We start from the raw sequence: 21,719 nt of genomic DNA on the forward strand, positions 1-21,719 counted from the left end.
ATCATCCAAATGACTACAAGCCTAATATTAAGTAGCCCCCCCCCCCCCTCCCCTTTACCAAGGGGATAGGCCTACAGGAATGTGTAATCACACCTTCCTTTTGGAACCAGCATGAACCTTTTCCTAAATTTCAGCAACAGCAGATAAAAACTGCAGATTTTGTGGGATGTTTGTGGGCTGCAGTGGTCAGGACCTACCAAAAGTAATCCAAGGAAGGAAAACTGGTGAACTGGTACTAGGGTCATGGGTAGCCAAGGCTCACTGATGCACATGGGGAGTGAAGGCTGGTCCGTGTAGTTTGATTCAATAGATGAGCTGCTGTAGCTTAAATTGAGAAAAAATTAAATTTGCAGTAGAAAGGTGTCAGAACACATTAAAAAGTGTTTTAGAATTACTGTTTTGGTGGCAAAAAGGGGGACTCAAAATTAGGCGAGTGGTCATAATGTTATGGCTGATTGGTTTATCTTTATATGTGAAACACACACACACACAGACATATAAACACACAGGTGAACCATATCACTTGCTTGATTTATTTCACCACTCAGCAAACATAAAGTCAGATTTTAATCAGTCAAAGTCCTAAATTTACTCATTAGAAGACTAACTAAACTATACCTTGATTGATCAGTTTTAAACCAAGTGAAGTGGGATGAGTCACTGCACATACTGTATATACAGTACATACTGTACAGTACTGATTACTCTGGCCAATAGCTTGTACAATTCAGGTTTAAGCTTAATGAACACCCTTTGAAACTCTGTTGTTTTACATAAATGCTATAAACTGTATATATGAAATATTTATATATGCAAGTAACTAATATGATGCAAAAGAGAAAAAAAATCATTGTGCAAATGGTTTAAAATAAGTGGGAAAGATCTAATTAATTATTTTTCAAAATTAAGACCCTGAAAATGAAGAATTCAATTAAATAAAATTTTATTCGTATTGCGCTTTTAACAGTTGACATTGTCTCAAAGCAGCTTTACAAAATCAAAAGAATTAAGTTTGTATAAAATGTAAATGTGTATGAATCAAAATGATGAGATAGTCCCTGGTGAGCAAGCCTGAGACAACAGCGACAGTGGCAAGGAAAAACTCCCTGAGATTGCAGTAGGAAGAAACCTTGAGAGGAACCGGACTCAACAGGGATCCCATCCTCATTTGGTTGATAACAGATAACAGTGATTGTTCTGTCATATTTTGTGGTAAGTGGTGGAAGTGTTTAAGTTAATATGAATTGGAGGCTTGGGTAGACTATAGAAAAGTCCAGTCCTGAACACTGCAGTCACAAGTCCTCAGAGAACAGAGGGCAGTGGGGGTCTGGATCACTGGCAGCTTTATTTACAAAAATGCTTGTTTAAATGAATAGTTTTTAGCCTAGACATAAACACTGAGACTGTGTCTGAGTCCCGAACAATAATTGGAGGACTATTCCATAACTTTGGGGCTTTGTAGGAAAAAGCTCTGCCCCCTGCAATAGTTTTTATAATACATGTTACTGACCAACAGCCTGCATCCTTTGATCAAAATAGGCGTGGCAGATCGTAAGACACTGGCAGGAACTAACGAAATTTCACAGGGAGCCAATGTAGTGTGGATGAAAAAGGGGTGATTTCTGGTTTTGGTGACTGTTGCTGCTGCATTTTGGACTAACTGAAGCTTGTTTATGCACCTAGTTGAACAGCCAGACAGCCTATGCGTTACAATAGTCCAACCTAGAGGTGATAAAAGCATGAACTAGTTTTTCTGCATCGTTTAGTGACAATATATTCCTTATCTTGGCATTATTTTTGAGGTGAAAGATTGCTATCCTGGTAATATTATCTACATGTGCTTCAAATGAAAGGCTGGATCTAAAAAGAAGACAAAAGGAAGAAGATATGTAACACTCCATACACTGTTAGATTTTTATTTGTTTATTTATTTTGCATCAGGATCTTGAAATAATTTACTCAGATTCATAATTCAGTATGTGCCTAGCTTCTTGCATGATGAGGTAAGTAGCACGTTCTGAGTTTCAACCACAAATCAGTCAAACTGAATTCTTTTCAACTGTGCAATATCGAAGCACTACATAAAGTGGCTATGAATCAAGGGTTTTGGCCTGGATGGCATGCTGCTTGAGCTTAGACACGGCACAGAGCACACTTTGATAATTTATTCCCAATTCTGATTCACAGGAACTAATGTAAGAGCATTACTGTCAGCACCCCTGATTGGCTGAGCACATGGTGAGAAGCATTTTTGAGAGACATCCAAGAGTTTTCTGTTTCAGGGACAATTTTGGAAAAGTGATTGAGCACGAGTGCACTGAAATACATGCAACCTTTTCCTTAGGCGCTTCTTCTTAATGCACCATGGAATTTGAATACTAGTATTTTAGGTATTATGTCTTGAAGGTTGTGGTTATATATTTGAGATCCAAGGATGACTTTTCAATGTTTTCTATACATATAAAGGGTATAGAAAATAAACCTTATGAAGAGCACTTCTATGGTGGCATTTTGCCATTAAAGTTGAGTGGCATGTTTTAACACATGATACACATGGTTCCTAATCCTCCAACTGTGTTCTTTCTTTCTTTCTTTCTTTCTTTCTTTCTTTCTATCCTTTTTCCTTTTTTTCTTTCTTTTTTGCAAAGAAAATCAGCATCTGTCAGGTGTGTGGCAGAACAACATAGCAGTATGTACTTTAGTGCAGTACATAACTTACCTAACATAAAGCAATAGGTTTAATTTATTCTGCTGCTTTGTATGAGTTTGCGTATGTAAAATGCTTAACGTTTGAAAGATGTGAAGTGTTATGATAAAATATAGTAATCATTATTTATTTCACACTTTTCAGTTAGTGTCTAGATTTTAAAAACTTTGTAATGATTAAAAGACAGAGGCCAGCTGTAACCCAATCATGTCCTTGTTAAGGTAATATAATCCATCTGCTTAAGCTTCCACAGCCACACAGATTCTGCACTTTCTGTACATTAACTGTACATATGGGCACATTTACCACATTGTTATTTATTATAAGTAGATGCTAAATGCATTTTGTTGGCTTTGTGCATGTCCTTTGCACAATGACAGTAAAACTGAATCTAATCTAATCTAATCTAATCTAATCTAATCTAATCTAGCCATAATGTTATGCAAACCATGAACAGAGATTTAAACTAGGACAATGAAATTGTATTAGGGATACTCTACTATATAAGAGTTCAGTAAGTTCAACACAGAGCACATGCACACATAGTTCATATCAAGGCTGCTTAAATCCAGACCTGCAGGTATAGTGGGAGTGTTCAAGTTCTGGTACAGAGTGTTCTGGACATTAGCCCTTCAGGACTTAATATAAATAGCCCTGGTTTATATCATTTTATTATAAAGAGCTATAATGAGCTTCTCTTACAGGTATGAACCTGTTTATTTACAGCATACAGTCACAATTCGAGTTTTACAAGCATGCATGACCTATAAATAAACTTTCTTTATATATAAAAATACTTATGTTAATGACTAGCAGTTACAGCCGGCTCAGGTACATATTCAATCCTGGTGTGTTTTATAATCTGCCGAAGCCCCTGTTATTCTTGTTACTGCACAGAGCAAATCTTCGTGTGCAGACATAACAAAACAGACATACCAGATGATTTTTTAAGGGCATAATGCAAACTGCACATCTGCACAAAATAGCAATGCTCTAATGTTTCAATTCCATGGTTTAACCACTTGAGACTTGAATGTCCTGATATGAGGGCATGAAAGTTGTTTTTCCCAAACTACACTGTATAAATAATCTTTGTCTGATCCTCATACTGTATGAGGACTATTAGGTATAATTGAGGTATATAACTTTTGCCAAACTTGTTCCTGTTTCGTAGTTATAGTTATCAGGTGCTAATAGCGAGAAACAGTAAGGAGAAATTGCAATGTACACAACAGTACTGTTGGGTCTCAGAAGATGTTTTGTCTTGAAGATAGTGGTTATATGTTTGAGATTTAATGGCGTCTATACATGACTTTGAGAATAATATGATTGTATTTTTTTTTTACTCAGAATACACATCAGCAGTGCACCACAGACCAGTGCATGAGAAATCAGAGGCTCACCCTCTGTGCTGCTGGCAGAGACGCAGGGACGCTGTTATCCAGGGACAGTGGAGGAGTGCAAAAGCAGTAGGAGAATTGAGCAGTTGAGCAGTTCACACACCCTCCATGTTCACACTGATTCTTCTTTTTACATCGTCATCTGAGGCACATGTGCAGAACACATGCTCAATTCAAATTCATAACCAGACATCTGTTTAATCCACAATGCAATACCAAAATATCCTGCTTTATTTTTGCGTATTTTATAAAAATAAAGAAATAAAAATTAAATTTAAAAATGCCCAATGTCTTATTTGGAAGTGTCACTGAAGCATGGGATAGCTGAAGTAGAACCAGCTGTAACTGCAACACAGCTCGTTAAAAAATGTGACATAAGTCAGTTGGACAGTGAATAAACAAACTCTTTTCATTTTTCTGGTTATCCATGGGTATCACAATGGTACAAGAACACACATCAGTGTAGCTGCATGTCGAACAACCGTGACGCTTTTAGATTATTATGATTTAGAATGAATTCACAGACAGATTGACAGTGCCATTTGTTTCTATGTGGTTAATTTACACAGTGACACACTTTTTTTTTTTATTTCAAAGAGGATAAAGACTGTTAAAACAAAGGTGATGAAATATGTGAGCTCAGATTCAACTTGCTACTAATGTTCCTTTTAAAAAATGCGGTTCTGTAATGCAGATATAGATCACAATCCTGCTGCAAATAGAACCATAACTTATCATCTCTTATTTATGTGGGGAAATGGCAAATTAATGCTCTTTTAATTCAAGAGGAGCGATCAAAACAAACACAGGGATGTACAGTATAAACTTGGAAAACAGGCTAGGGTGAAAAGATGAGACAAACAGGGCAAAAACTAGATTTGTTTTATCCAGCTTGATAATCACTAACCATAATAATTCAGAAAGAGTGTTGGAGGAACTAAAAGTCCTCTTGTACTGTAGCTGTCAGTAAATGTAATTGAGTCCAGGTGTAATTAGTAAGCTGGTGAATGCGAACATGACAGAGTTCATGAAGGCTCTTGGGTAATCAACTTCTGTGTTTGTATGCTTTGATTGTTGTTGTAGTCTGATACAGGTTTCGATGTGGATGTGACAGAAGATCACTTTTTATAATTAGGCACACATGCAACTTCTCAGTCATTCCTCAAATATCTTTACTATTTGTATATTTATATATAAGTGCATATTAGAAAATCCAGTCATTGTTTAATATTTCGTATTTAGCATCAACAAACACAACTCAGAGCAACACTTAGTGATGGAGTATGATATCGAGCTGTTCTTTTAATATTGTTTGATCTAATTATAAATGGCTTGCAAAGGCATTTCATATGTAAATTGTCTTAGTAATACAGTATATGCTTTGAGAGTAGCAGTCAAAAGTAGGACTCTGAGTCAGTAGTTACACAATTAACAGTGTAATTGTGTACAGCAATGTTTTAAGCTAAATGGAGGCAAGGGTGGCTTGGAGGTTAAGGTGTTGTGCTGCTGATCAGAAGGTCCCCGGTTCGAGACCTGATGCTGCCGGTTAAACCCTTGAGCAAGGTCCTTTCCAGTGTTGGCAACCCAAACCTGTAAGTAACTGCCACAGTAATGATGAATATACAGTAGGTATCTCCAGGGTGGGGTATATCCATCGTCTGATGAGCTGGGTTGCACTTAGGCAGATCCCTTTCCCTTTTTTTTCTTGAAGACAAATAGGATAAGGTCAAAAGCTCTAGCGTATATATGTCCACCACTCCAATCAGGAATGTACTGTTGAAGTTCACACTTCACAAGAGCTAGCTCGAAGGTCAGTTCACACATTAAAATAAACTTCTTTGTATTCATACTTAAAAATGAACTAGTTCACGTTCATTTGTCAAATTAATTTACTTTATTTTATTCAAATTTTCTAAAAATTCTGAGCAGTAGAAAGTTTTTTTTTTTTTTTCAGTAGAACCTTATTCTACCCATCTATCCATCACATTATCTGGCCAAAATGGTTTAAATAAGTAACTGTTTCCAGTGTACAAAACACCACATGCATTGCACACACCGTGTTTTACCTCGGCCGAGAAATCTGATTCGCTACATCTCTCACTGCTTTGACTAAAAGAGATGGGCAACTTCTTTCTTCAGCTCACAGGATATTAGCAAACGTCCCACATTGCACAACTTATCCGTACCGGTACCAACCACCCACATCCCTTTTCAGCTCATGAGAAATGAGGAAACATTATCCTGAATAGTTGCCTGTGTGCGTACACACTTGGAGTGACAGCTTGTGCTTGCCAGAGAAAGAAGTCAAGTACCTCAGCTCAGTCCTTTAATTGCAAACCGATATGTTCAGTTCATCGTTCACCAAAAACTGAGCGGTATAGTCTTTGCTTATTCAGTTTCTAATCTTGCTAATACAGATGTCCTGAGGTTACTCCTATGGTAGTGTTGGTTCCACTGGTGGATGGGGTTGGTGTTGAGAGAATGTGCGTAAGAGCTCCTACTGTACAGTCAATAACAGTTAACACAAAGTTCACTGTATGTATATAATACTGTACTGTATATAATAGCACCGTAACAAGGAAATGTGCTTTACTTAAACTATGGTGGTTTATAGATCGTATACATATCACAAGAGACACAATGTCATTTTCAGACTTTATTGTCCAGAAACAACTACAGTCAGAGGTAATTAAGTGGAATGAACAAAACAGGATGCACCACAGTTCCCCTAAAAAGGGCTCATTCCTACAACCTACTCATAACCATCTTCATGATGCACTAAGTATAAAAATGCCTTCCAAAAATATCAAAAATCAAACTCAATGATAACTTCATTTCAAGATGTGTATTAAGCCCAAGAGAAGGCGGTTGCACGTTTCTTACCAAGGCTTCACTGAAAATGGTAGGGAATACTGATGCATATAACATCTCTTCTTTATTGTGGAAAACTGGTCATTATTATATCAAGAGATGTTGGTAGCTATTGATTGGTGCCTTATAGAAACTGATTCATCTGAATCTGTACCATATCTCACTAAAGCTGTTCTGCGAGCTCTTGTGGTCTAACACCCTAACACAATAATGTTTTTTTTTTTGTTTTTTTTTTACCCCTCATTCATTTCTCACCTGTCTGTGTATTTATTCTGTAATATTCAGGTTTGGGCATATGCTCTGCTATAATCCATGTAGTAAAATGTTTAATGTGTTATAATATACATGTCATATTGCTCAACAGCAGGACAGAATATTTTGTTGAAAAGTGGTTTGCGTTGTGTTTAAGGCAGCTTTTTGAATGTCTAGCCAGCAATAATGGATGCAAGTACTTCAGTTCAAAGTAGACTATATGATTATCAAGCAAATGTGCCGCTTACGCGTTGCTGAATATCTCTGAACTAGGTGTTCGCTGGATTGAAGGCACCACATAACATTAGTTAAAAAGTGCAGTCATTCCATAAAATAACATTTCATAGTCTGCTCCACAGGGCAGGATACATACACTTTATCTGATACAGTGTAAACCTTTTTTTTTCCATACATAAAAGATAGTGCTACAAAACATTTGTACAGAAATCTATAAATCTACAGGGTTAATCAGAATTTTTTTTTTTTTTGTACCTTTTTTGGTCAAACAAAATATTGAGTGTACTGGATGAGTTTATTAGAATATATAACAAACCAATTTTAAATACATAGTACTAGATCTGTACAAAAATCCCAAACCCTCTCAATGAAGCCTTAACCCACAAGCCTGAGCTGGAACAACCTCTAATAACAAATCCAGTTTGTAAATGGTCAATAAAGTACTGATAATCTCTATTAGGGTGACTTTCGGGAAAGCAGTGCAAATGATTTTAAGCATGAGAACCAATCAAGAACTGTTTTACTTTAGGGGTCATGTTAAACTTCCTTAAAAATTTCTCTTTATGTACAAGGCAGAATGGGCTTTTGACTGTAACAGTGTATGCTCATGTTTAGAGCTCAACTGGCTCGGCTTCACTGATGCAGGTTTAGTGTCAGTCCTTTAGAGAAGTGATGGAGGGAGAAGAAAGAGAGACAGAGAGAGAGACATGAGTGCATCAGTTTGCCACAGTGTGGGCAACAGAATCTTGATCTTCTGGGATACACTCGTGGGGCTTAGAAGAAGCCAAAAAGCCTGGCAAGCAGGTGCATTTGTATGAGCCCTCTGTGTTGGTACACACTCCGTTCTTGCACAGCTCCACTTTGTCACTGATATCCTCACACTCGTTTATATCTGTAAGAGGCGAAAAAGGAGAGACTAATTGAATGTGAGAGGTATGTTGATTAAAAAGTATGGCTTAGTGGAAATGACAATAGATATGGATACTAAAGGGGCCTAGAACAGGATTGTGATTTAAAACCTAATGTCTTGAATTGGGTGGGGTTGAGAAAAACACACTACCACACATTGATACACACCAGTCAGAACAATGATATTGAAGCTGCTGGAAAAGTTCATTAAAACATACTCATTAACATTTATAATAAATAATAATAATAATAATAATAATAATAATAATTAACAACATAGTAATTGCTAAGAAATACTCTTATTATTTATCATTATGCGACATACAGCTCACTGATCGACCATATCATGAACACTACATGACATGTCCCCAACACATCAACATTAATTATTAATCATATACAAGTAAAGTGGTATCAGGATCACAGGCAACCAAGGCTCATTTATGCCTGTGGAGAGCAAAGGCCAGTCTGTCCGGCCCGATCCCACACAAAAGCCAATGCAGCACATACTGTACTGCTGCAAAAGCTGGCCAGGCACCAGAAAACCCAGTGCACCACAGCCGAACTCCACACGGGGACGAGCAGGCAAAAACCCCACTGCCTCTGACCCGGCCTCCAAACTGTCCCGGACAAAAAAAGTCTGATGCACAGAGGCCCTGCTCTGCAACCCACAGCACCTAAAGGATCCACTGCTAACATCCTGGGACCAAATACCACATCACACCCCTCGTGGAGTCATGCCCCGAGGGGAACCCACAGAGTATTGGAGTAATGTTATGGCTGATAAGTATAAGACCAAATGGAGAAGACACAAGATGCTATTCATAAAAGAAATTCTATACTCTATAGAATTTGTTAGTAATTCTGTCAACTTTTTTTGTGCCTGTTTTATGAAAGGTTTGTGTTTTGCACATCAGGATCTTTAAACAATTTATTCAGATTCATAATTTCAGTATAGACCCAGCTTCTTGGATGATGAGGTAAGTAGCACCTTCTGAGTTTCCACCACACTTCAAACAAACGGAACACATTTCAACTGTTTAGAATCGGCACACTACACAGGGTGGCTATGAATCAAGGGGTTTCGGCTCAAAGGCATGCGGTTTGAGCTTAGACACGGCACAGAGCACACTTTGATCATTTATTCTGAATTCTGAATCACGGCAACTAATGTAAGAGCATTACTGTCAGCACCCCTGATTGGCCGAGCACATGGTGAGAAGCATTCTTGTGAGACTTCCAAGAGTCGTCAGTTTCATGGATGAATCCTAGAAAAGCGATTGAGGGTAAAATACACAACATTTGCCGCAGGTTAAATCCTATAGAATATACAGTAGGCACATGTGTGTGTGTGTGTGTGTGTTTGTGTGTGTGTGTGTGTGTTTAAAGATTTTGTTTGATCTAAGTCAGAATCTTTTACTACATAGCCGATTTGACATGTTGCATTAGGTTTGCTTTCTTCTTTAACATTGTATCAGTGTGCATACGTGTACCAATTAACCTTGGAGTGTTGAGGTGCTCACGTGTGATAAAGCAAGATAAGTAATTGCCATTTATATAGCACTTTTCTAGCACTTTCAGTCGAGATTGCTGTAAATTTAAACGGCCAAAAGTACTAAAATGTCGATATGATCCAGAATCATTAAAGAAACGACTATAAAACATATGAGAGGCGGTTTGGGAAAACACGCTGCAGCTGAGTACAATGAGCCAAAACAGATACAAATTGTTTGGCAAGACTCTTTAAGCAAGCGCTAATATATTTCACGAAAATGACATGGGAATATTTTTCATGGTAAATCTTTTAAATCTCGTCTAGGCTAACTTCCTACATAGATCATGTTTTGTAAGGCGGCGGTTTAACAAATGCGGCGGTTAAAAACAGTCGGTCTGCGTAAAGTTGTGCATAACCTCCCTACATAAGTGTTATTCCCTCACACAGGGAATACTGTACTTTTATTTTACTCTGACTTGCAAGCTGAACTGTTTATTAATACTAAAGCACAGTTTATACTCCTACACATACGAATCAATTATTGTAAATAAAACAAATATAATAAACTGGTTAGCACTGTGGACTCCATGGTTAGGGGTTCGAATCTCATCTGTGCGTTCAGGTTGCTTGTTCTCTATGAAGTTGGTGGGTTTCCTCTGGCTATTATGTTTTCCTTACACAGTTTATAGACATGTGGGCATAAATTTCTAAATAGTGTACAATTGGGTGTATGAGTCTTGTCTTTGCCCTCAGATCCCTGGGATAGGCCTCCGGGAACACTACACAGCATAATTGATATAGATAATGGATCGGTAGTAACGTATAACATTTAACATTTTCAGTAACAAAAAATATATTTCTTTCTTAAACCTGTGCCATTTTTTTCCAATTGTCAGGTATCCTACAGTACATGTCTGTCTCTGATATCCAAACCACCATGTTTTTTCTTGTATCATTAAAATACTGACACTGTGCCATCTCTAATAGATGTGTATTTTAACTGGTTAGTACACTAATATAGAATTAAGTAAGAGAATAAAAAGTCTTACCAATACATGCCATCTTGCCTAAGTTTAGCTCATAGCCATCGAAGCAATCACACGTGTAGCCCTCTCTCACACGGACACATCTGCCATTTTCACAGCCATTCAAGACGCCGCATTCTTCTGCTTGCAGACCCTCAAATCCTGCACTATGACCTAAAAGAAAAAGAAATAGCAGAGGGCATGGATTAAAAGACACTTTCACATTAAGTATGTATACAAAATACTAATACTTTACTATTAATACTTCTGTTTTTTCATATCAGAAGCGTAATGCATTGTGCTTTGTGCAATTATCCTAAAGAAGAATGAAGTTACCCCTGTCGGTCAGCACTCGAAAGGGTGGCTGGTGCTCTCTTGGTCTGGGCACGGGTACACGTCCTCCGTCTCTAGCGCTGTACTCATCTGAGTGATCAATAAAGGTAGGCTCGGTCAAAAAGTTTTCAGGTCCATAAAATGTCTCACGTTCTAACACGGGATAGTCCCAGAACGGTTGACGATTGTGTCCCTCAGGTGCGGTGTCAGGTCCAGGTCCAGGTCCGTATTCAAAGCCTGGGTGCTCCCGTACGCTGTCAGAGCCTCTGTTGTTCAGGTTACACAATAAAGCAAAGTCCTCTGTGTGCAGATTACAGTTGTGGTTAGTTGTGTGACTTTAGAAAGTGTATGCTATACAGTATATAGGTTAAACATTTCCAGAAATTGCATATATAGAAATAGTTATAAAAACACACCAGATGATCTTTCAGGGCAGAAGGCACACTGCGATCCCCAGGCAACACCATAGAGACAGCAACACTCAGTGTAGGTAGTCGACATACCATGCATGGGATTTATACACGTGGTATCAGGTTTAAGTTTCTGCCAGCAGATGTCTGTGTGAATGTAATCCTCGTAACTGCCAGGACCTTCAGGCAGAAAGAGATACAAGAGTACAATGAGCATCATATAGATATACAGGTCAGCAGTATAGCTCACATCAGTGAGAGATCCTGAGAGATCACAGAACGTACCCTCTGTGTTGTTGGCAGAGATGCAGCGACGCTGTGTTTCATCCAGCACCATTGGAGGGGGGCAGAAGCAGTTAAAGGAGCCGGGAGTATTCACACACTCTCCATTTTCACACTGATTTTCCTCCTTACATTCATCATCATCTAAACAAATGTAAAGAATACACGCTTACTCCAAATTCATTCCTGGACAGGGTGCCAATCCATCGCAGGGCACACACACATACACACTCACACACTCCGGTCAATGTGGGAACGGCAATTAGCTGGCATTAATCTGCAGGTCTTTGGACTGTGGGAGGAAACCGGAGTACCCGGAGGAAACCCACCCAGCACAGGGAGAACATGCAAACTCCATGCACACAGAGACGGGAATCGAACCCAGACTCTGGAAGCGCAAGGCAACAGTGCTAACCACTAAGCCACCGTGCCACCTTAAATAAGTGCACTTTTATGCGAATATATGTGGCATTTTAGAGAAAGGCAAACCAATAGATGAGCTCAAGTTTTAGGTGACTCTATTGTGCCTCTAAACAGTGGATATGGTTTGAAATGTTTCTTAAAAAGAAAGCATGAGGGTGTTCAAGTCAAACCTGGACTTTTAATTGTGTGTTGCAGACAGCTGTTCTCTGAGGACTTCAGTCATTCGATAGTTCAGGACTGGAGATTCCTACAGTCTACCTGAGCCTCCAGGAACAAACTGGACTTAATTTTAACTTTAACACATCTCCTGTTATACTGAATTTCCAGTCTCACACAATATGATGCAGATCAATCCCTGCTATCTATTTTAACCCAGATGAGGATGTGTTCCCTGTTGAGTCTGGTTCCTCTCAAGGTTTCTTCCTATTACCATCTCAGGGAGTTTTTCCTTGTCACTGTCACCGTCGTCCTCGGCTTGCTCATCAGGGACAGTCTTATCATTTTGATTCATACACATTCACATTTCATACAAACTTAAATAATTCTTTTGATTGTGTAAAGCTGCTTTGCAACAATGTCAATTGTTAAAAGCGCTATACAAATAAAATTTAATTGAATCAGACAGTCAGATCATGGCTCTGATTTACCGAGAAAAGTTTCTACCTTGATGGTGTCCAAGAATAATCCCAAGGTAACGGATGATTATATAGAGAAATAAAGGTACATTTTACTCTCATAACTATGTTCGGTTTTTCTGCACAATCAAAAGTCCTGGTTGGACTTGAACACCCCTCGTACTATTTTACATATTAATACTGTATGAATACATATTAATCTTATTTTTACATCGTTTACATTTTATTTATTTGTTTGCTCGTTTACAAGAGCATGAATTAAAATGACTTACCAACACACTCCATACGGACATTGTCATAGTAATAGCCACTGTGACAGTAGCAGTTATACGAGGCGTAGACATTCGCGCAATAACCATTTTTACAAATTTCTGGACCAAACATCTCACACTCATCTGCATCTGTGGGCAAAAGTAATTAATAGTTATTACGAAATTATAGCATAATACAGTATAAAAAATGTCTACACAAATGTAAATACATGTGTGATAGAATATTGTAAATATGTCCGTACAAACATCAAGCATTTCTCCTAGTAATACAGACGACAAGGCTCTATGTTCATATGAGTGCAAATGAGGACTCTGGACTTTTATGATTTAGACGGCTATAATAATTACACCATTCATAACCACATCGAATAAGATGTGTCGACAACATTTGGCAACATCACTGCCAAAGCCACAATTAATTTGGTGCATATTTTTGTGATTTTTGTATGTTGAATAAAACGAACAAAATTATTAAATTATGATTATAACCAGGTTGTTTACTTTGATTTTAATTCCTATTGGTCAGCGTATTCCGATCATACCCGGGCCTGTTCCTGAATAAATTGTCTCTATTTTGTCTTGGTCTTGACCACGAGCCTCAAACTAATTTTTATCTTAACATAGTACGTTTTCCCTTATTCTCTTTACTGCAGTTGGATCCGTACAGCTGTGTTCAGGTCTTTGTGTGTGAAACAGACTAGATTTAGAATTTTCCACTAGAACAAAAACAAATTAAACCTGAATTCCTAAGGCATCAACGTGGATACATCAAGCGCCAACAACCTAGTGCTTGTTACCGATTTGTATGCCTGAATCAACTTTAAAATATTATTCAAACAGGGAAAACCTTGTGGAAGGATAAACATCCAGACATGCAGAACAATAGCAAGAATCATAAATAGCCCTAAAATGGACCATTTCGTGCACGCAATATTTTCTACAATATTACTAGACTTGTCTTGTCTGATTATTGATTGATAGCACTGTTAAACACATAAAACATGTTTTCTTCTGTAATTTCAATTCAAAGCACTGCAGATGCAAAAGTACCTCTGGTCATGTGGTGACTGACGCCTTGGATTGAAGTGATGCTGGGCAGAATTCCAGGACCATGAGGACACAACTCGGCATACTCCACTAAGGAAATACACATTCAATATGAAACATTCATATGACAGACAGAGACACCGATCAGATATAGCGGGTGTCAATAAAAATGCACCCAAAGTCGTTCGTTTGGTACCGTACCATGTCCTTTCTGTGGGCACGGGTGGATGTTGCAGTTGTCTCCCCAGCCTGCTCCCACAGTGCAGCAGCATTCCTGCTTGGTGACGTTACTAGAGAGCACATTTTCACAAAAGTTGGCATCGTTTAGGTTGTAGTAGCAATCCTTCCTCCGTTCGTCTGTAGGGTCTGATATGATTCCCACATTGAAGACATAAAAAGCACCAGTTAGAAAAGAGGAACATCGTAAAACAAACGGACATTTCTTTATTTCAGGTATTAAACTTGGGTTTAAACTAAAATACTCTCTAGGCTTGATGAGCTCAGCTGTGTCACAGGAAACTGAACTCATTGCTCAGTCAATGCTGTAATGTTTACCGAATATTTCAAACACAACCCAAGCGACCTGATCACAGTTCTATGGCATCCGGCCATATTTATACAACGCGTTTAATCTAAATCTTTAACAAAGCCAACAATCTGTACCTTTTTTTTTTTTTTTTTAATCGATTGATTGAAATAACATGAGATTTAAAATATGTTGAGTTTTGAAATCATACTCTGTTCCGTTATCAGTTTGACAGGGCAATTTCACACCACATGATAAAGTTCCTCTAAGGCCTTTTCCATATTGCATTGCTGCTCAGTAATCTGTTATGCTCACGGCTGTTAGATGTTAAAAACTGTTTTCACATATGAAGTGCCAACAGCTCACCCTGAACCCGAATTAAATTGACTGAAACTTGGCCTTAAGGCCGTGTCTCCCTGCTGCATGCAACAATATGGAATATCAAATCAAATACAAGAACCTGGACGAACTTGCGGAATTTGTTCTGTATTTGTAACTGAACTGAGTTACAGGGATATTGAAATTACAAATTGTTTGCACCTGTCGTGGAAATACAGCCTTCTGAGCAACTTACATTACAGATTAGGCAAAAAATGTTTGGTATGCATTAGTGATTGCCTTTTTTTTTTTTTTTTTATCTTTCTGTACCTGGTAAGATCATGTGGCGGGGTTTGCACTGTGTTGTAATGGGGTCGAATTCCTCATCATCAGTGGGGCAGAGGCACAGGAAGCTTCCCTCCACGTTCTCACAATGAGCCTCACCACACAACTCACTACTCAGTTGACATTCATCTGCATCTACACACACACACGTTTGTATTTTAATAAGTCAAACTGCTTTTTAAATGAGGGATACATATGAGTTTAAAAAGTAGCTTCTACGTCCTTACCAACGCAACCTTGGCCCTCGGGTATACTGACGTATCCTTGGTCACAATGACAAAAATAGGAGCCGATCGAGTTCTCACAGAAGCCGTTCTTGCTACAGATCATGTCGTCGTCACATTCATTGATGTCTAAATAAAAAAATTAGATACAGAGCAAGAATCAACATCTGGAAAATTAAAGTTTTTACATTTTTGCTTTTCTTTTGTAAGAGATAAAGGCATGGAAAAGTTCATATAATTTTCGAGCATGCAATTATCTATCAGTAGTCATGATAATTGTCAGGAAATTGGAATAATGCCATGTGCCGTACTGTAGCACTCGAACAGAGTAGCTGTATGAAGGCCTTGTCTTGTCTAGTTCCTAGGAAAACAAAATCTACATCAAAACAATCTAGTTTAAAAGTAGACTCAAGATGCATCTCTTTAATCTGTCATACACGTAATTCACCCATAACCTCGTATTCTAGTACATCTAAATGCACACTCTTATCTCGTGCTGCTAGGCCAGGGGTAGCTCAGTGGTTAAGGCATTGGACTACAGTTCGGAAGATCCCAGGTTCAAACCCCACAACCACCAAGTTGCCACTGTTGGGCCCTTGAGCAAGGCCCTTAACCCTCAACTGCTCAGATGTGTAATGAGATAAAAATGTAAGTCGCTCTGGATAAGAGTGTCTGCCGAATGCCTAAATGAAAATGTAGATTGCTTATATCCTAAACGGCAACTACGCTTATTCTTACCACCTGTTTTTCATTTCTCTACCCATCCCGAGGCATCTGGAGATTGTGCCAGCTCCAGTAGACAAATGCCAACCCTGCAAGGATCCTAAGGCATCCAGAGAATGATAAGATTAGATTAGGATTAGAATTAGATTGCCGTCTCAGGGAGTTTTTCCTTGCCACCGTCGCCGACACCCTTGGCTTGCTCATCAGGGCCAATCTCATTATTATCTAAACGCATTTGTGAATTTCTCACTCATACACACTTGCATTAATTTCCTTTTCATTCTGTCAAGCTGCTTTGAGACAATGACCACTGTTAAAAGCGCTATATAAATAACATTGAATTGAAAAATTGAATTGAACTGAGAAGATAATTTGATCATGGGCCCAATGAGAGAGCACGTTATCCCTGCATACTCAGTTTAAACATTTTAGACCAGAATAAAAACTAGATGTTAGACTAAAACTAGATGGCGGCAAACGTTTCCTAAAAAGCATAAGCAGTCTGAGACAGTCATGAGAGACAGACTCCCACTAAGCAGCGCTAGCCTGCGGTTAGACTGAAGGAACAGAACCCAAACAGCTGGAAAACAATCAGACACTGAAGTGGTCAGGGAATACTCCATCACAGCCAAAACTACTCCAGCCTTAATAAGGCAGCAACAAAGAGTGAATATGATACTGTGGTGTTCTTGTTATTTTATCTGAAAGTCCACATGGATGTTTAGATCCACTGTACAAACTCACTCAAACACACAACGATTCACACCACAGTGCCATAATAAACCCACAGTCTGGCCTAATCCTCAGCGTGGGTTAGGGGAAACTTTAGCTCAAAACATCTTTTATGTCTCTCTGTAATACATTTCCTTTTGTGTTAAAGGCTTAAGTGGGCGTTTGAACAGCACTGGTAGTGGTACAGCCAGCTGTGCGAACCCAGGAGAAGGTAACACTAGAGCTCACTCGCTACATCATATTTATTTTAGCCATTTTTTTTTCATTCTTTTGAGAGATGACAAATGCTGGACTTTCTTTCTTTTAAGTTTGAGAATAGGGCCAGACTATCAGATATCATGTGAGGACTGAAATAGGTGTGAAAAATAACTGGTTTATTCGCTGACGTGAGGAACTGATGTAGCAAAAGCACAAGAACTCACAGAGTATGAGCAAGATTTTCATACCGACTCAATGAAATAGGGTGACTTAAGTGTAATTAAGTTGTTTTTTTTCCATTATCTGGTGTATTATACAGAGCTGAGCATATGGATGTGTGTACTTACGCTGCACTAATCAGGGAAAAAGGCAAATTAGTGCAAAAATCTAGTTTAATTATGTGTAAATCCTGATGTAAGATAATTTCCTCCTTAAAGAGAATTAGAGAATTAGACGTGGCTTTTATAAGATAAAGTGTGGCTTGGACATAAATGTAAACATTTATTTTGCAGATCACCACACAGACATCTTCAGAACTCTGAACTATTGTCAGGCACAGCCAAAGACAATCTCCGTCTCCAAACATCTCGGCTCTTCCAAATTCTTAAAAAAACAATCAAATTACACAGCCTGGTCATTATCCATAGGTGATGATTTTTTATTTTTTTTGTAAGTGGATAAAAAAGTTCAGTGAGTAACCGGAACGTCTGGAAGCCACTCATCCATTGCTCTATTAGGATGATGGAATCACCTTGCAGGCATTTCCAAGATGAACTTGAAACAAGTGAGCTTTGTTTAGAGATCTATGCTGGAGATCTGGGTTTGGGCTCAACAGCTCAGAACACAAGGTAGCCTGTGGATAAATGCCTCAGCTCTTATTTAATGTGGCTTTCACAGGCAGGCCAAGGTGAGAGCTGTCTGCCAATTATGACCTCTCTGACAACCACAAATACCCAGTAGTGCATGAAGAGTGATCCAGTATCTAATTCCGATTCTTAGATGGTGGTTTTAACAGCCAGTCTTCGCAATATGCACTGTCAAAAATGACTAATGAGCAGTTATAAAATCCCACCAAAGAAGTGGTATGTGTCTGGGAGGAACACATCCGGAAAGGCCCGGCCATAATTCAGGTTCCAGCTGTCTCGACTCCCAACATAGTACAGCAAATGCACAGGCTTTGGTATAAATGTGTTTAGAACTCAATGTATTAGGTTCTTTTTTTTGGTGATCGTAGTGTAATTTATTCTCTGGTGTTGCCTATATGGATTCTTGCAGAAAATGAGACTTGGCCTTCCTTTAAAGCAGCACTTTGGGAAAAACCAAAAAAAAAAAACGAAGAAAAAATCCATCATACAGTTGGTTCAAAGCTGAGGAAGTGTCTAAAAACCGCAAATACACACTGACCAAGAACTCAGAGAAAATCAAGCCTTTGAAGTCAAATGAAATGCAAAAAAAAAGAAAATAAAAAAAGCCAGGTTTAAGAAACGCCTGTTAAATGTTTCGTGATGATATTTTAGCACTCACGCTTCTCCTCACACAAAGCAGAGCATCTTTAGAGTACAACATTTAGTACTGGGGACAGATGCATTTTGATGAGAATTTGACAGTCATAAGTGCCTTCATATTTCATAATATTAATACGCCATAATATGCAGCAAGAACTTGGCCTTCGTTAAAAGCAACGCTTTTGGAGAAACAATCCAAAACCCACAGAAAACTTGGTGCAAAGTTGAGGAAATGTCTCAAAACCACTAAGATACACTGTGAGGGAGAATCAAACGCTTGATGTCAAGTCACATAGGGGAAAAAAAAGGCCAAGTTTTCAAAACACTGGAAAGGTCTTATGTGTTACGATTCAAGCATTTAGGCTTAAAGTGACACACAGCAGCAGTCATTCAGTTTAAAGCACAGTTTCACATATTCCATAATCCATAAATCTTATTTGGAAAGCTACACAACGTTGTCATATTCATGTTCGTGTTTCCTAAGTACTCTGGGTGAGAGATCAGTGCCACAGTGTTGAACCGCTAACCATGTAACCAGTGTAGATGATGTGTAATGCAGTGAAGCTGCTGAATTTGGAGAGTCTACAGACCACATACCCCATCGCTCCCTGACAGAAAGAACACAAGGTTCTGGCTAAGTCTCATCCTCACACAGCAATAACGAACAAGTGGACTCATATTTCATTGTGTGTGTGTGTGTGTCTACCCCTGCACTCGGTCCCAAGCGCACTGTTGGACTCTATCAGAAAATCGTTTAAAATGACAAACAGCTGTCTGTTCACAAAGATATTCATCCTGCGAGAACTTTTCACACAATATCCATCTCTTCCGTAAGAGAAAACAAATATACCTGATGTAGTTTAATAGACTTAAAGAGGATCTATTATATATTACATACAGTTTAAATCGGATCAATACCATCTCGGAAAGCTGAGCCAGTGATGCTTTTTCACATGCTGGGAATGGATAGTTGTGATGATTATAGCCCAGAAACGCAGATCCAAAAGTAAATATGGATCATAATAAATGGGAATGGTACCCTAAAGTATAAACCTTATTTACAGATTTAATAAGTTCACGTCCATACAACAGAAATCAAATGAATATACATTTTGGACCTTGTTTACAATATCAGTGAATGATTAGGTTTAAAATGATGAAGTAATAAATGGAAAAACAGCACTAATCCTAATAATGCCACTAACACAATCGCCATTTTACTGCATCATCAAGCATGCGATGAAAAAAAAAAACTTGAACTGGGAGAATTCCTAAAGTCAACCAGTATAAAATTAACAATGATGGCCACATGCATGATTAAACAAGGATTCGGGGATAATTGTTGCATTACTGCATAACTTAGGAGGGATTTATTAGTGATGCCAGCTATGGAACATATTACATACTTAAACTTTCTCCAAAAGTCAATCATGAGAACAAACGCAAACGTTGTAATTAAGGACTGTCTGTATTCTGCTTGTATAATATTTGGAGATCGAACAAGTACAGAATTACGAGACTAAAGATCTTAGTGTATTTATAGCTTCTACACCAGTCAGTCATAACATTAAAACCATTAACATTAAAACCACGTAGCTTGGGCTCCTCAAGGCGTGGTTCCATAAGGCTTTTGGTGGTGTGCTGTGGTGTCTGGCACCAGGACGTTGACAACAGATCCTTTGGGTGCTGTAGGATGTGTGGTAGGGCCTTAATGGTTTGGACTTGTTTGGTCATGGGTGCTCAGTCAGATTGGGATCTAAGGAGTTTGGAGGCTGGAACTTGAGCTCTTTGCCTGGTGCTGCATCTTCTGGTGCTTTTCTATCACATCCAGCAATACCTTTTTTCATTAGAAAATTGAAATCGAAATTGGGATACATGACTTGGTGGAAGAGTCGTCCAGAATATATACTGTTTATTCCCAAATGATCATGTACTGGTAGGCACAGATGGGAACATATATCACTTTTACCTTTAAATCCCAAGCTGGTGACCTGGCGTCACTGCCTGCGTGAAGACGGACTTAAGCACTAAGACAAATTTATAGCCTAATTAGAGGCCAGTACTGTATTTTGAGTGGCCACAGGCCAGAAGGGTGTGTGTATGTGTAGGTTAACTGGCATTGCACAAGATTGAGAATATCTGATGTAGCTCGCTATGTGGGTTAGGAAATAGGTTAGGAACATTTTAGCATACGTGAATAGAAACCAATAGTTTCTTTTATATGGACGGCATCGTATTACCGGTTTGATTGTCTTCATTTACATTTTAGGTGTTTAATTAAGGTAAAGGTCCATGATAACATGGTAACAAGGTCTGGATAGGCAACAATAATAGACATTATTCTGAAGATTTTGCTTTTCTTTTGCACTGAGGCTGCTTTTTTGACCAGATTCTACGAGGTCTCTATTGTAAAGCAGGGCTACAGACATATCTTGCTGAGGTCCGTTATGAATAAAAATTGGGTTCGGTTTTTGTTCTCTCACCAAACATCATTCTCCTGTTTCTTATCCAACACCATCCTCTACACAATTTCTTATGCTTAACATTCTCACTGCTTGTCCCTGCCTCTCCTCTCCTATCCATGTCGATCCATGCCTATCTTGATTATGCTGTGATTTCAGAAATAAAAAAGACTATTGTGAAGTTTGTTGGTCCACTTCAGCACCGTACTTATGTTTGGCGTGTCTCCACAGTACGGTTGTTTCAGTAAGCAGGGCGCGGTCTACATACAAACTCGGCAGCCATCAGTGAGAGATCTGGCCTTAACTTCACCCCAGTCTCTCTGGAAGCATTCATTACTCTGGCTTGCACTATGCAAACTCAACTGGATCTGTTGTACTCAACACGTTT

The 21,719-nt window shown here is 38.6% G+C and overlaps 1 protein-coding gene across 1 annotated transcript in view; it reads right to left on the reverse strand.

Moving 5' to 3' along the window:
• Positions 1 to 6,748: 6,748 nt before the first annotated feature.
• Positions 6,749 to 21,719, reverse strand: part of LOC128535390 (latent-transforming growth factor beta-binding protein 2-like) — a 119,615-nt gene continuing 104,644 nt past the window's right edge. Inside the window, exons 28-37 of the mRNA XM_053509273.1 lie at positions 15,715 to 15,840; positions 15,473 to 15,622; positions 14,500 to 14,664; positions 14,302 to 14,388; positions 13,252 to 13,380; positions 11,925 to 12,065; positions 11,646 to 11,819; positions 11,233 to 11,529; positions 10,921 to 11,070; positions 6,749 to 8,359 (exon numbers count right to left, since the gene is read on the reverse strand). Coding sequence (XP_053365248.1) covers positions 8,184 to 8,359; positions 10,921 to 11,070; positions 11,233 to 11,529; positions 11,646 to 11,819; positions 11,925 to 12,065; positions 13,252 to 13,380; positions 14,302 to 14,388; positions 14,500 to 14,664; positions 15,473 to 15,622; positions 15,715 to 15,840 — 1,595 coding nt within the window. The 3' untranslated portion in view covers positions 6,749 to 8,183. The remainder of the gene's footprint in view (positions 8,360 to 10,920; positions 11,071 to 11,232; positions 11,530 to 11,645; positions 11,820 to 11,924; positions 12,066 to 13,251; positions 13,381 to 14,301; positions 14,389 to 14,499; positions 14,665 to 15,472; positions 15,623 to 15,714; positions 15,841 to 21,719) is intronic.

This window comes from Clarias gariepinus, chromosome 13, assembly GCF_024256425.1.
Source record: "Clarias gariepinus isolate MV-2021 ecotype Netherlands chromosome 13, CGAR_prim_01v2, whole genome shotgun sequence".
Taxonomy (NCBI): domain Eukaryota; kingdom Metazoa; phylum Chordata; class Actinopteri; order Siluriformes; family Clariidae; genus Clarias; species Clarias gariepinus.